At 40.3% G+C, this 17,159-nt stretch overlaps 1 protein-coding gene across 1 annotated transcript in view; it reads left to right on the forward strand.

The window, feature by feature from the left end:
• CAH1 (carbonic anhydrase 1) overlaps nucleotides 1–17,159 on the forward strand; it is a 95,840-nt gene that overhangs the window by 66,221 nt on the left and 12,460 nt on the right. The window contains exons 2-4 of the mRNA XM_022081908.2: nucleotides 10,820–11,017; nucleotides 12,564–12,682; nucleotides 16,730–16,825. Coding sequence (XP_021937600.1) covers nucleotides 10,820–11,017; nucleotides 12,564–12,682; nucleotides 16,730–16,825 — 413 coding nt within the window. The remainder of the gene's footprint in view (nucleotides 1–10,819; nucleotides 11,018–12,563; nucleotides 12,683–16,729; nucleotides 16,826–17,159) is intronic.

Raw genomic sequence — 17,159 nt, forward strand, 5'->3', positions numbered from 1 at the left:
TACAACCACTTGATGTTTCCTTCATGAAATCTCTGACAGTGTACTATGAGGTTTAAACCTGGCTTACCAGAACCCGACGGTAACGGTAAAACATTACCAGATGTGATGGTTATTTGATGCATCGTATTTTAGAGCTACTGGCATTGCAACAGCCTCAGCCTTGCCGTCCTATGGCCACAATGGGTGCATCGAACCCGGGCGGCATCATATGAGGGGCGGCAACTTGCTATGGGGGCACAGAATTTAGAAACGTTGCATTGGAGTGCCGAAAATCAGGGGCGGCGTTAGAGGGGAACAACGTATGCAATTTCCTACGAGAACCATGGTTGAAGGGGGCTAAAAAGAACTGAAATCCATCCATAATTAAACTTGGTAATTAAAAAACCAGAAAAGTTTAGTATTTCTACGTAGAGGCGGTAAAATGTGATTGCACCCGGGCGGCAGATACGCCCGGCGCGGGCCTGGAAACAGCTGTAAATGGTAGCATTTATCGAGTAATTCGCAACATCTTTGTGGATAATTCATTTGTAGCAACTGCATCTCCACTACCTGTTTGGTCGCAAATGAATGAACAAGCTGGCAAGAACAGAAATTTTCAGAAGCACCGAAAGATCTGTGTGTAATTTAACAAATGACACGCCGAACTAGGAAACCACATCCACTTCCTGGAATATTAATTCCTCTTCGTATTTTTATAGTGTCCAGGGATACCCCTTTAATCCAAAGTCAAAGTGCCAGAAATAAGCTCGTTGACGTACAATTTGAGGTTTTTACGGCGGTGAGTCTGAAGATTTCTGTCTTCTGGGTTGTTGCGCTGTGTAGTCTGGTCGGTGTTAACCAACGTTTCAGAGGTCATACTGCCTCCGTCATCAGGGCGATGAGTATGAAGATTTCTGTCTTCTGGGTTGTTACGCCGTGTAGTATGGTCGGTGTTAACCAACGTTTCAGAGGTCATACTGCCTCCGTCATCAGGGCGATGAGTATGAAGATTTCTGTCTTCTGGGTTGTTACGCCGTGTAGTCTGGTCGGTGTTAACCAACGTTTCAGAGGTCATACTGCCTCCGTCATCAGGGCGATGAGTATGAAGATTTCTGTCTTCTGGGTTGTTGCGCTGTGTAGTCTGGTCGAAGTTAACCAAAGTTTCAGAGGTCATACTGCCTCCGTCATCAGGGCGATGAGTATGAAGATTTCTGTCTTCTGGGTTGTTGCGCCGTGTAGTCTGGTAGAAGTTTACCGACGTTTCAGAAACAAACTTCTACCACACTACATGGCGTAACAACCCAGAAGCTTGTTGGTAATCAGCACGAAGAAGTGTGAAAAGAAATGAGAAAAGAAGCCACGTTGTGAGAGGATTGGTTGTCCTTTCCAGTGGGTGTTCTAACAAGAGATAATTAACAATGACAAAAGAAACCAAGTGCAACCAAAGAGGATCCGTCGAACATAAAGGCTGACGACAGACATAACTCCTTGCATGTATAGCGCAGGACTGTTCTGTGACGGTATTTCAGGGGAAACACGGGTAAGGTACAGAAAGTGCAGCGGAAGATGACACTTTAACCCTCCCGAGGAGGAGATTGCCAGATTACGTTACTGAGGCCACGATCGTCCCAGGCCGGGAGGTGGTACGGCTTGGGGAGGGTAAAGCGGTGAAAAGTCAAAAGAAACTACGTCGAATAATCGAAGTATATTATTTAATGAAAAATATTTAAATATAGGATAAAAAGAATCAAGACACCTTTCAGGGCTCAAACTCCGGCTGGGTATCCAACCCCAGATGCCCAACTCAACCCCCACAAACCCTGACTTGCCTTCCGACTTTCTCCTCGAGTCGTTCTCTCTCCGGCGGACACACACAGACCGCCTTTCTGCCCTGCTGTCTCATCAGGGTCTCGAAGCCGCCGACTCCAAAGAACTTAGATATGGGAGATAAGCCACTTCGAGCCATGAGGCATGGCTCACACTTTTGTGTAAAAATCAATGCTAATCATTTAAGATTTGATACGATTTTTACCTCAGATTTTGCACTTCTTAATTACAAAGTTAATGAAAGGTAACTGATATAGTTTACACACTGTAATGATGGTTGTTGACAAGATGGAACAGATTGTGAAGTATAGGAATCACAACTTGTCTCATTTGGTCAATACCTCATATTACCCACAACAGCAATTCTTACTAACCTGCTCTGAAGGTAATATGGAGTAGGAAGTACTTTTGAAAAGATTATAGCATTTCAACAATTTAACAGCGATCGTATTTATACGGAACTGGAAATATCTGCTTAAAAGAAAGTACATCATAATATCCCACATCCCCCTTTTATTATTATTATTATTATTATTATTCATTTATGGTTATTTGTTTTTATTTGTTTAATGTCACCATAATGTATAACACGATGGCCGCCACAAAAATTAAACCATTTTACGGGCCCAACAACAAAAGAGGTTGGCACCCCTGTATTAGATAATCGTTGCAAAGTGAAAGCTGGAGGTCATTCCCTGTGTCTTTTAGCCGTGCTCCATTACTTTTAAAAAATTTGCACATTTTTGAGCCAATTAGCAGAAGTTATTGAGCATTCGCTAATGATTATGTCAGTCTATTTAGAACGAAGTATTTTTAGATTTCAGTGCATGCAACAGAACTATTGTGTTTTATTTTTATAACAGACTTATTTCAATGATGAAGATCATACCAACGCCGATTCGAAATTTCAGTTTCATTATATTTGCTAGTGTAAATTTTAAGTTGTGCCTTTCCTGTTCTACGCTCTGGATGAACGGCATTGAATGAATCCAAGCTACAATTCGTTAAGACGCTTTAGGTTAAAACCAGTTTAAGAACATGAACTGGGACATTTAGGCGTATTTTATGTAGCCTATGGTTTATTTAAGGCGCTTTCAGCTGCTTAGACTGCATTGCATCGAATGATTAGAGGATAATGAATTGGAAGGATTGTGGAGCGATTCGATCGTATCTCGACATTTACCTTAAGGCAGTGAGGAAAAACCACTAAAAGTGTCAGTCAGGATAACCAATCTGCGGGTCGAGACTTTGAACTCGAATGTCCTGAATACAAGGATGGAGTGCGAACCACTTGATCGCCATGTTCGATATCGATAAGATGATAACATAAAAGGAATTTAAATAAAGTATGTGGTGTTGACTAGAATAAACATGTTCAGGATGAGTCCAGTGGTAGGTTCTTCGTTTCTGAACAGCTGAACGACAATCAGTTTTCCAATAATTACTCGGCTTCGTATACTTTGAAGATGAACTATATTTTATAATAAGACTAACTTCGTTTTAAGATATTATGTTTAAATAACTTGTAATAGGGCAGAAAAATGTTGCAGACAAATGTGATAAACACTTATTTAATGTGATTTATGTTGTGAACTTCACTTCAGGTATCTGACTTTATAAATGCAGGACGCCCAGATATTTTCTCCACGCTCATCTCTGTTATTGTCATCCATCTAGTCAATTTCTCCATCATCTGTGAGCCCACAGGAGCATTATTGTATTCACCTTATTATATCCTGAGTTAGGAGAGTACAATGCACACCTTCCCGATATTTTACTTTGACAAGAATTTTAATATTATTCTCGTTGCCTTTATTTTCCACAGGGTTTGTTTGTGGTTGTTCGACTAAAGGTGTATTTTCTCATCTGTAATGCGTGTTACATGTCTCGCCAAACTCGCCTTACTTTATCTGACCACCCTAATAGTATTTTCTGAAGAGTAGGTGTACACATCAGCTATTGGCATATGCTGATGATGTTAATTTATTGGGGGACGATATAAATACAATAAAGAGGAACGCAGAAGTTTTACTAGAGGCTGGTAGACAAGTGGGGCTGGAAGTAAATTCAGAAAAAACTAAGTACATGTTAGTATCTCGTCATCAGAAGACAGGCGGGCAAAATTATCTTAGGGTAGCTAATAAATCCTTTGAAAGGGTTACAAAGTTCAAATATTTGGGAACAACAATAACAAATCAAAATGATACTTGTGAGGAAGTTAGGAGGAGACTAAATTCCGGAAATGCTTGCTACTTCTCAGTCCAAAATATTTTGTCTTCCCGTCTGATTTCTAAGAACCTGAAAATTAAAGTATACAAAACAATAATCTTGCCTGTTGTTTTGTATGGGTGCGAAACATGGTCTCTCACTCAGAGGGAGGAACACAGATTGCAGGTGTTTGAGAATCGGGTGTTGAGGAGGATATTTGGGCCTAGGAGGGAAGACGATGGGGCGTGGAGAAAACTGCACAATGACGAGCTTAAAAATCTGTACTGCTCCCCCAGTATTGTGAGGGTGATTAAGTCGAGAAGGGTGAGATGGGCGGGACATGTAGCGCGCATGGATGGGACAAGAGGTGTGCACCGGGTACTGGTTGGGAAACCTGAAGGGAAGAGACCGCTGGGGAGACCTAGACGTAGATGGGAGGATAATCTCAGGCGGGATCTATGGGAGATAGGAGTTGAAGGAAACTGGATTTTGTTGGCCCAGGACAGGGTCCGGTGGAGGGCTTTGGTTAATTCGGTGATGAACCTTCGGGTTCGGTAAGCCATCTAGTTAGTTAGTTAGTTAGGTGTACAAATTATAAAGCTCCTGAAGATTTCTGTCTTCTGGGTATTTGCGCCGTGTAGTCTGGTAGATGTTTACCAACGTTTCGGTGGCAGTATGACCCCTGAAACGTTGGTAAACAACTACCGTAATACACGGCACAACAACCCAGAAGACAGAAATCTTCATACTAAGAATCGCCCTGATGATGGAGGCAGTATGACCTCTGAAACGTTGGTAAACATCTACAAGACTACACAGCGCAACAACCCAGAAGACAGAAATCTTCACACTCCGCTGTGAAAACCTCAAATCTTACTTATAAAGCTCCTCATTATGAAGTTTTATCCAGCATCCAGTTACTTCCTTTCTCTGACTAAGTTTCACAATCATACAAAATATCAGGTAACTTATTGTTTTTGTGATGGTGACTTTCAGATAGAATTCTGAAAATTACTTGTGTTTTACGTACAACTCATGTGGTACCTATTAAAATCTGCCCAAGGATTCAAAACATATAGCCTAAGTATAAAAATATGTGTTGAAGATTACTGTCTTCTGGGTTGGTGCCCTGTGTAGTCTGGTAGATGTTAACCAACGTTTCAGATGTATGTTCTTGCTTCATCCGTCATCAGAGCGATGGTGGAGGCAACAGTCGTCTCTAAAACGTCGGTAAACTACACGAATACACGGCCCAACAACCTAAAATACTCGAAGCCGTGAGAACCTCATTTCTCACTTCATACATATTTTATGTCGTAATGTAACCATTACCATGACCTGAAGTTAACCATGACAACAAAATGTAGAAATCGGTCAGATAGCGCGTACGCAGATGATTTTATATTTCATTTTGAAATTAAACCACAGGCTTGTTCATATATCAAATCGACTAACAGTGGTGACAGCTTCCTAAAAATTTATTTCTCCTTTAAATACGTATTTGCCTACGAAGGCGTCTGGAAAACGGGCATCATAATATGTTTCAGTACTTTCTGTATTATTCTATATGTGTACTGGATTCAGGGGATTTTTCATCTAGCCTCTGCGTCCATACCGGCTCAGGGGCACACCGAGCCTCCTGTCCAATGGGTAGCGGGGTCCTTTCCACGAGGATAAAGCTGACAACTCACCCTTATCTACTGCCGAGGTTAAGAATGAGTAGGAGCTGTACCACCTCTCTTCCTAAGCGCCTACATGGCGTGTAGCGGGACAGCTTTACTCTACTTTACTGAATTCAGATGAGTTCAGTCACACATCCTAACCTAACTGGATCACTTAGAGGATTTGTGTTTTTTCTGTATGGCAGTCTAATTGTGGTTTTATCCAAGAGATTGAAGTAAACAGTATATAAAAATATGATGTATCCTACTCAATTACAGTACTTCTCTGTTTTCTTGAAATTTTCTAATTGCGATTTGTAAATCAAATTTGAGACGCGATGGTGATAAATCATATACATATTTAAGGCAATTGTGAATAGCAAATGCATGATGCAGTTATTTATCTGTACCGGCTTTTTTTTTATAGTTTTTGATTAAACATGTAATTAGCGTAACTGTTTTCATGGGGATACCAAATTTAATAGACATGTTACATGGCCCGTCCCTTCCAACTGAATCAAAGGCTTTCTTGAAGTATTTTAATAGCTGATGTTCTGAACATTGTAATCCCATGTTGTTTTATCCCCCCCAAGCGCCTACATGGCGCATGGTGGGACAGCTTTATCTTTTTATCTTTTAATGTAATATTGAAGCGAATCGTACTGCTCGTGTTTGACAGGAATAAATATTCTTCTGATTAAGTTAAGCAAGCTCTCAGACTGATAATGTCTGACTTTAAAATTGACGCATGAAACTGCTGATTGAGGTCTTCGCTGACAGCGTTTGTCTTTGTAGACTCAAAGCAGCATCAAAAGTGAACAAAGAACGATATAATAGTATATTCGTGCATGTTGCGTGTAATTCGTGCCAAACAAATGTTTCCGTCTGTGGAATTTCAGGTCCGCAAATGTGCAGAACTATGTGGTGTTACAATTGACCAGTGCTCCATCTAAAATAAACACTAAAAAACACTCTACATGACGAATATTAGTATGGAAGTGTAGCATAGAGGGAAAGATGTTAATTACATTTCAAATACCGTCAGGTATTTCTGGCACATTCTGTATAAACTCGTACTTTGTTGTTACTACTCCATCCTTGCTCATTTGGCTCGCCGATCCCGCAGTGACTCCTAATCCTCAATTTTTCTCTGTTTTATACTCCATTTTTGGGATTTAGGAACGAAAAATAGGGCATGGGCAGACAAAATACATTTACGGAACAGTTGGTGTGCTTATTTTCATTTTAAGCCTTACATTCAATAATGAACTTCACTGTTGACATTATTTTCAAATTACTATTCAGTGTCTTCATTTTAAGTATACCTTCACGCTTTAGCGTAAGAGAAGAACACCTTATGGAAACGTTCTGTCCGTCTGTCTGTCGCGTCTTTTATCTAAGTCGTGGTCGTACGAATGGATTTTCATTAAATATGGTATGGGCGTTATTCAATTGGATGCTACTCCAGTATAGTATTTTCTAACTTCCTACAGCCGGTAATACCAACATGACTTATGCTCAAAATCGTGAAGTGTGAGGATAATCTTCCACGAAGACTCCATTACCGTGACCCTCTGTGATGACAGTCTCCGCACAAGATGACGTCATTATTCGTAATTGCATCATTGTCCGTTCACTATAGAATTGGTGGACAGATCGTGATAAAATTTTATATGGATGTTATGTCATTGGAGTCTAGTCCAAACTCGTACATTTTAGTTCCCTGCAATAAGTAATACCAACGTGATAAATCTTCAAAGTCAGATCCTCCGCGATGACAGCTGATGATGTCATCGTCTGTAATGTCGAAACGTCGCATCAAACAATGGCCGTCTGTATGTAGTTTAAGCTGATCTGCAACGGTTATGGTCGTAGGACGCGCGTTGCTTGTGTAGAAGGCGTTTCAACAGTCCAATGTTTCAACTCCCCTTCTCATCGGAAGAAATATCACCTGCCTTCCTACCTGTATTATTAAGAGTGGTTCTCAGGATTTCTGCACCGAGATTTCAAAAGCTTTTAAGAGCATAAAGGCAATTCTTGAGCCATAATTTCCGAATTTTGTCTACATTGGACAACTGTTTTCACATACTTGTATGTTGGCGAGTTTGATCTCAGGAACTTTCAAAATTTAAGTTTTTCGTTGTCATTGGTAAGGGGTTACATTATTCAAATCTTCTAGGGCTATTATCCGTGTCAGTTGGTTATAAATCATTGGCGTTTCAGGGACTACCTCCCCATCATCAGGTCTGTGGTGTAACTATGTTTGCAGACCGTACTGTCGGTGTCTAACAAAGAATTATTTACAATATTATCCATGGTTACTACGCCATAAACGAGTGAAATAAGTATAAAGTTAAAGTGAACGCATTTTTAACCTCGAAATTACATAGAGGCTGATTGTCAATCTTCACGGCTTGTGTTATTAGGTGTGTAAGTTTTGTTTGATTTTAACTGAACAGATAACGAGACGTCGGTAAACATGCTGAGACACAACTTATCGTATAGACTTTAAATGTCATAATAATCTACAGTATTAAATAAATATTGATAAAATAATAAACAACTATACTTGGTTCAAATAAAAATTTTAACTAAAATAGATTATAAGAAAGTTACTAGAAAATTTTTGAAAATTATCAAAATTCATATTCTTATATTATTCTGAGATGGATCTTATGAAAACATAGTGGCGGCCTGTGGGTTCGTTAATTAATTAGTAAGATGAATCTTATGGAAGTTGGTTGTGAGGATGGGAGGTGCATGGAGCCGGTTCTAAACGTTTTTTTTCCAGAGATGAGCTTTGGTATTAGCGGGGTCCAATCTTCGGAGTTATGTTACCAAGGAGTTGGTTCAATAATTAGTTACTTTAGCACAGTTCTTGGTTCGAAATTACTTTTCTTCTTGGATGATAATTTTGCTATAAATGTGATATGTGATTTTTAAGCCACTAAACTTCAAGGCCAAGTTAATACAAATGTCATGTGCGTTGCCAACAGAATTGACATTCAGCGTTTAAATGGAAGGAGAGGCATTACAATACGTTCCAAATCTGTCTTATAAATACATTTCATGTTGAAGTGCCTGTCACTAGCCATCTTATGTAAGTTTGGGCTTCAGAGCGATAGCGATATTTTGATCTCGGACTGTTTAAATAGATCGTTGGATTTCTTCAGCTACCTAGGCAGCCTGCTCGAAGCTGTCGTTCTAGATAAGTAGTGGTGACGGATGTTGTGTGTGAAAATATTTAGCCTAAATTTAGGCAGGCGATAAGCGATAAGCAAAAAACGATAGGCTATTGACATCGCTCATGGAAATGGCATGCCTTTCAGTGCGAACAATTCACGCATGAACGACATTGACACGCTTTTAAAAGTGTCTGTCAGTGTCGAAATACCTTCCAGCGATACATAACCCTTATCACTGTGGTGGGGGTTTGCTTGTAGTGGCTTATTGCATCATAAAATTAATCATCTTGCTTGCAGCTGTAATTATGGTTTCCAGCAACTTAATAACAATGACGTACTCCAGAAACAAATTAAATCACAAGCAGTTTTACCCGCGTGTAATAGACACTCCCAAATCTCCAGCGTAACACTTGAATCAAGGTCATCTTCGTTGTTAGGCTGCTGTTCACGCCACTTGTGCAAAAACTGTGGAGATACGAACACGGTGTACACATGTGTTCATGCTCAAACATTACTTCGTATCGAAATTATGTTCATCTGTTCGTACAGCATTTAGCAAAGCGTATCCAGACGCTGAAGTATCGAATAAGGTAACAGAAAACCACCGTACCGAATTCAAGCCGTACATCAGCTGTGACAACGGGATACGTCTACATGAATGCAATATTGTCATTGGTTTGGTCGTTTCGTGCATGAAGGTGTTGAGGATGAATTCGTTTCAAGTAAAATATCTTGTAGTATGATTTGTGAATGATAGATTGGGAATTTAATTAGAAGGAATCGGCTGTGAACTGTTTATTCTTCCAATGTAGCCGCAAGACACTTCAAAATAAAGGCAATAACTCGCTGTTCTTAAACGCAAGCTGTGAGCGGTTACAAACGAATTAATCATTCATTCAATCAATCCATGTTTTTCTATTATTAATGATTCAGTTATCCTCCGCTCGATGCTCTATAGCTTATGCATAATTAAATAAACTGGGTAAAATGTAATAGAAGAATAAAGATTTGCGTTTGGAACCAGTAAAACCTGTTCCTTTCCTTCTTCGGTTCAAATGGCGAAACTAAGTCTCTTCTATTAGAGGACGCAAATTTCATAAGTTTGCACACAGAACATCAAAAGTGCGGTAATAAAATATTCCTAATTAGTTGGAGATATTACGAGTTGAGAAAGGTGATACAGTTTGCAGATTCCCACGATACTTTGGACAGGTGCAAGAACTACTTCTGCCAACAGAAATTCTTACAACCTGCACGGAAAGACACGAGGACTGTTGGCTCATCTTCAAGACTGCCCGTGTTGAACTGTAAACAGCGCATAGGTAGAAGAGGTTGTAAACGTCTTCCCGTCTTTCGTCATCACAATCTTCCCCCTGATGCATCTTAATCTTGTCCTAATATAATAATAATATATAACGACTGACGCGAAATCTGTTTAATGCATGTAACACGTATTAAAAGTTACAGTGTAACCAAGGTTCCGGAGAATTTGACGTAAATACGTCTCTACGGAAAGGAAGTTTATATATTGGATTTATTCTAAATATTTCCTTTATACATGCTTTACAATTGAGATAAGTTTGATTAAGACTTTGCTTATTCAACTAGAATTAGTTACGCTTAACATGGGTCAGTGGTAGCTGAATGTAATGTAATGAAATGTAATGTATTTTAATTTAATGTAATGAAATGTAATGCCACGTTTCCTAGGTAACAACAATTCCGAGTAAACACGACGTTCCCTAGGTACACTTGTTACACTTTTTCGTTTCCCTTTTTCATTACACTTTTTTGCCGAATGGTCCTTCCTTATAGACGTATTTACGTCAAAAAACAAAATGTATTTCGGAAATAGCTTCTGCACTATGTACCTCAGGGGCAAGGTTTGTCTCTGGTACATAGAAGTAAATACCCTATAAAGTGGTGAATAGATGGAATAATAATAATGTAATTTTTCAGGGCCGTCCACATGGGTTAAGAATTTCCCAACGGCTGCAGGGAGTCGTCAGTCACCTGTAGACATTGTGACGTCATTGGCTACATCTGACACTTCCCTGACGTCGAAGCCTCTCAATTGGAAATACGTCCCAGAAAACACTCGCGAGATTATCAACACTGGTCATGGCTGGCGGGTCGACGTCAAAGGCGAAGGCTCCGGTAAGAACATCTAGTCTGACGGTAGCTACGTAATTTGTATCTTGGTGTTTATTTGCTGCAGATATTAGTAGATGCCTAAGGATGGAACAAGCTAGCAAAGCTTCATGAGCAATTTAGAACGCTGGCCTTGTAATCCTGGGGTCTCGGGTTCGATTCCCGGCGGTGCCCGGATTTATAACTTGTGTTGGGCAAGGCCGTGGTCTAGGCAACACGGAGTTTTCCTCCGGGGGATTCCCCGGTTTCTCCGTGGCATCCCAACAATTACTCCATTCACACACAGAAGAAGGCAATGGCAAACCACTTCTGGATCATCTGCCAAGAACGTATATGAACAGGTCCCAGTCCGAGAAAAGGATGGAAGGATCCTGTTCATATGGACCTGTCGTCAGACAGAACACTAAATAAATAAAACTCAGGAGTAACTTACAGTTGTGTATAAGCTGTAAGTAGAGAAATATCAGATTGTTGAAAAGCAAGTAATTGTCCAATTTTTCCGAAGACATTTTAACGAGTATTCGGCAAAGAGGAATTAAAAGGTGTGCTCCATTGGGGTATATATATTTTGCAAATGGCTATTTGCGATTTAGCATAAGTCATTCGTCTTGGTGCGTATTTGTTGAAAATATAGATATTTTGTTTAAGAAGCGAATCACACTAAACATCTCGGTCAGAAATAGTTGTCCTTGTATTTCGTATCGAGAAATGCCTGATATAAAACTTGTGGATCTTACTGCAGCCGGTGTTAGATAATGTGGGTCGTTTCTGATAAAGTGTATGTTTGACCTGGTTTCACGTGTGAACTAGAACGAACCAAAGTTAAAGTCGTCTGAATCTCGAATACAGAATTGTGCAGATCCTTTGCGTTAAGTGTGTAACATGCAGACATTCAGACACCACATCACCATGCATTTATTTTATGTACTTTTTGCAAAGTAGCCACAAAATGCTATCAGTTGTTATTTCTGCCTTCAGGAGAAGAATAGGGCGAGTTTAAAACTCTGAACTTGAGTGTAGCTGCTGATGGAACTGTTGGTCCTTGTGATGTCTCACATCCTATCGCGTTATCATTGACAGGATGCATTCAGTTAGAAGTTCGGATTAAGATAGGATACGTGTAATCTCGGATACTTGCCCTCTTATGACAGTTACGTAGTCGAAGAATATGATCATTGTCAATCGGGCAGATCCCAGAACAACGAAAGTTCATGTGCTTTCGAACTTCAGGGAAGGTTGCTTTCTGAAAGAGATAGAAACCTATACCTTGCATGATTTGTGAGATGAAATATGATACGTCGAGGTATTTTATTAAGAATATAGTTATCATCTGATCTCTGTATTTGAATCCTTGCTTTATTTTTTCCTTTTGAAGTTGGAGCTATAAGGGTTACAATTTGCGTGCTTTCAGTCTTAGTTACATCTGATTATATGAGGGGATAGCTTGATGTCATAAAGTACCGATCAGATGTGTTCCAAGGACTGTCTGAATTCGGGACTGAATGTGTATTCATTTTAATATACATGTGTTAAGCAATGGATTATATTGCAGAACTAATCGGTGGTCCTCTCGAGGATTCCTATAGGCTGCAACAGTTTCACTGTCACTGGGGTTTCCAGAGCGACAAGGGGTCGGAACATACGGTCGACGGCCAGCCCTTTGCTGGCGAGGTAAGTTTAGTTCAGGTGTACCCTCAAGGGTGCGTTCGAATACTGGCATACTCCAGCTTTCGCGAGAAAGCTTACAGTTATTGTTTAGTGCACAGAGGAGACGGCAATGCACTGATTCACTGACTTTCTGTAGCAGTGACCTCGCGGAAGTGCACGAGTTATACTTGTGTCAGTCATAATTAGACAAGCTGCTACAGCCAGGGATAGGAGTTACGGCTACACACACAGGCGGACTGCCCAGAACAAAGAGACGCCTAGGCGAACTTCAAAAGTCCACAGAAAGGGATTGGGTTCTAACTAGGCCCAAGTACTATTTAGTATCCATTACTTCATATTTTCACATCGTGCAGTAAGAGCAAATTAAAGAGACAAACACAAATATTTACACGGGAGTTTCAGACTTACAAGTTTGATAACTACTTGGGGTAAATTCTAAGATATTCTGCGAAGTCTGTAACTTCATAATGATGCTACGAAGGTTCAGTGTGAAGGTAAAATTAAAATAGAAGTGCAAGAAGACATGAAATAGATACTTTATTGGAATCAGAACACGAGGCCTGAACTCCGTCTTTAACGTCGGGAGAACCAAACGGGTCTCAAGAGAACTGTTCTCAGGAACTCGCAGCATTTGTAAAGAAGCGACCTCAAAGTTCTGTTGTTAACATTTCTCAGTGTGATGGAAAATGTGAGCTGGCTCACATGTGATGGTTGTAAACAACAGCTTCACATTTGTAACTCACGTCATAGCGCTGTTGCACATGCAATATGCAGATGAATTGTTGAGATAAAATACTTTTGTCAGCAAATGTGATTTACTTAAGGCGATATAAACTGAAACTTCGCTTTCAGAAGATTCTTCAGTGGAAATCTATACATAGAATTCCGCCAGGATGAGACACATCTGGGAATTTACTTTAAGGGGGGGGGGGGGGGGGAACATCCCACATCAGTTCACAGAATTTTTGGGTAATGAAAGACGTTCTGTAAAATATAAAAACATTCGGTTCGAATCAAGCAATTCGAGCAATTCTTCCACATTGACGTGAATGAAAATTATTTTGAGAATGGACACTGTCTTTAGAAGAGTTCTGAATTTTCCAATGTTGGTGTCAGAAACATAAGGAATTGCGTGCATTGCATGTGTTCAGCTGCCTACACAGCGGTAACAGGGTAGCAACATGTGTTTTGGTGGATGTAGAAAATGTGAATGGAAACATCACACTGTTTACATCCGGATGAAAGTAAGCTTCGAGACAGGGCTACATATAGAACGGTAGGAGCTCACAACTCACCTCATCCCACGACGGACACGTTGGTCAGTAGTGAGGACAGGATGCAAATTTACGTCAGAGATAATAGACATGTACGCCACTTAAAATTGATCTTTATATTACGTTCAACTTTCAACGGCCACGATATCAAGAGCAAACTGTAAGAATTTTACTCGACAGCGGATCTAAGAGCAGTGCGGTGAAGGATTGGTACGATTATGAGACCTAGAACGGCACTGGGAGAACTTTGATATTCAGGGAATCAATAATGGCCCAACATAATAATATTTGTTGAAGTGAAACTCCAGTCAAGTGTTAATTAATTCAAGACAAGAATCACGTGTTCAGCGCTGCGAAATACGACAGAGGATTTGCTATCAATTTACTTTTGTTCATAAAGAACATTGGAGTTGTAAGATTTGAGGAATTAGCAGGTGATATTAAGCTGGATGATCTTGAATTTAAATAGATTTATATGTTAATAAGAAATAATGGTTTCGCTTGTTCCTTCATCCTGGAAAAGCGAGTAGTAGAGGAACCACCACTCTTTAGAACATGAAATTAAAGGTGAGTAGTGACAGAAAATGTCAGAGGCCTTTTCGAGAAGTTATCCAATGGCGCTTACATCGGTTTTCCAAAGCACACAGAATTCGTTACGTAACGACTATGTACGTTCTGAGAAATCCAAGAATATCACATTTTTTCCTAGGACACAAGAAGAAAGGAAACAAAGTTCAAGCAATAAACCGTCAGAAACCAGTGGGGACGGTTTCTGGTTCCAAGGAAATGAGACTACTGTGTTTATGAATTCTAACATGAGACTCCCGCATATGGAAAAACAGTTGATCTTCGCCTGGAGCACAACAAATTCCTAGAAGAATTTTAGATTCCAGAACATGTGAGGAAAATAGACGAAGACTGCATTGGGAACGGCAAAGGACTCAATTATATACCACTATATGCAGTCTTCAAACACAAACGTGAACACCAAAACACTAATGGTGTTCAACGGATCTGTTAAAATGACAAATGGTTCATCAATGAAGATACTATGATCATAAAAACATATAAAAAAAGGTCTCTGCTTCATCGGTGTGTGATTTCGAACCGATCCATTAGTTTTACAGCAAATGTGAAGAATATATGAGGGGAAGTTGATTGTCCATTAAGACGATTCTATGGAATGGACCACTGAGGTAACCGCTGATATCAGCCAAGTATTGTGATATACGACATTTTCAGCACCTTTCCCAGCAAAATACTGTCAACCAGTTCGCCGAGTCGGGGTCTTTCAAGAATCCCGTTGCGTCACCAGCCTTACAGCAGGACTTCAATGTAGACGGAAACTAATTCATTGTAAATGCAGCGATTTGACTGACTCTTCAACTAAAGAAAGCGCTTATCGAACTACTCAGCAGTATGGGTTTTCACTTATGTAAATACAAAGAAAAACAAACCCTTGTGGTACTCTATTTTCTTGAGGATATCACATAGATAAAACCTCGCTGAGACGGGCATATAAATAACCGTCCTGGATGGCGTTCGAAAGGAACAGATGGCCGTCCTGAGCATAACCATGGAGTGCTACGCCTTGTCCAGTTTGAAGGAGGCAGCTGCAATATGTTGGCGTAGGACATAGGAGTTTTGTATTTTGAGTTCCACGCCCACCAGGTGCTCATGTGGATCTATGGCTCCGAAATCCGCACTTTGTACTTGATCATCTCATCTCTGACTACAACCCAATGTGGGTCCTGGCCGCCTCTTTAGACATTTGGTAGGACTGCTTGGACGCGTGATCAGCCCATCGCAAGGCCTCTACACAAGACAGCACAATACAGAAACATGCGGACAAACATCCACGGTCCCAGTGTCCAAGCGTACAATGACCACGCCTCAGATCGCACGGCCACTGTAATGGGCCTGTGCACGTGGTAGAAGGTAAATTCTCCAGGACCAAGACGAGACAACGATTTTGAGGTTGGCAGCCCGCTAATTAGTTTCAAGCGAGAGATCGTTACTAGGTTGCGAAAGCAGAACTTCCTCGTCTGTCAGCAGGTAACAGCATTTGACAGGGAAGTCGCCGGAGAAAGGAGGCGTGTTGTGGCAGAGTACTAATGCTGCTAGGAGCTCATCCACAAGTTTCGGCGGCTGGAGAAGAAAATTTTACCGTAAGTGGATAATCACAATTCTCTTAACCGCATCTGGAAAGATTAAAAGGGCAACGCACCTTAAAACCAGCTGCATTTATCTGTGACAGAACAGGCCTTCAGAACCCTACACTCCAAGCCAGTCCGACACCATTCATACCAACAGTCTCGCGTACGCTATGACACAAAGTAACCTCAGTATCTTCCAACAGCTTAGAACAACAAACCAGACACAAATTATCTATCTCAGCGAGCAATACCCAAGCGATATGGGAACTAAGTTCGCGAATGCCCAATTACCAAATTAACATAACGAGGAAAAAGTGCAGACGCAATTAGTACGACACCAGGAATCAAAGCGCAGCTGGAGCTGGGCAAACCGGCGAGAAACAGTAACAAAGATCCGAAAAGTGTGGTTATATAGTCGTAACAGGAAAATCGTTGATTCAGTGTGGTTGAAATTGTATTCTCTGTGCTAATTTAATAAACTTTCAATGAAAGCCCAGAAGAATATAAGTAGAACATAATTTACCTTCTGCGTTAATGTGGAAATCAGAATAATTCTTAATGCTGAAAATTATTTTGAGCAGGTACTGGTGTGTGATGTTTTGTTTATTTTTTTATTTCAGCTTCACTTGGTGCACTGGAACAAGAACAAGTACGCCAACTGTGGTGAGGCAGCTGCTTTTGCTGATGGTCTTGCTGTTTTGGGTGTCCTTCTTAAGGTATGTCTTATGATATTATTAATCGAAATGGAAACTATGTTTGTTCAGCAAGTATCTCACATTGCTAAGCAAGGGGGAAGTGACAAAGCTCAAGCAAAATTTCTACTGGAAAATCATAAAGGGAAGAATTAAAACGTGGGAGACCTAAGTGTAGAATGTTTAAAATGAAACCTAACCTTTAAAAAATGTGATTTATCTGTCTAGGGACAGAGTCAGCAGCAGAAAATGGTTTTGAAACATCAGATACCATAAGTGTAGAAATTTTTGTGATCTGCTGAATAAAAGTTTTTTGATGAAGATTTCAGTTAGTACTCAGCCAATGAACACACAAAAC

This window comes from Zootermopsis nevadensis, unplaced genomic scaffold, assembly GCF_977971745.1.
Source record: "Zootermopsis nevadensis isolate Lab colony 2312 unplaced genomic scaffold, Znev_1.0 Znev_ptg000020l, whole genome shotgun sequence".
In the NCBI taxonomy this organism is placed as follows: domain Eukaryota; kingdom Metazoa; phylum Arthropoda; class Insecta; order Blattodea; family Termopsidae; genus Zootermopsis; species Zootermopsis nevadensis.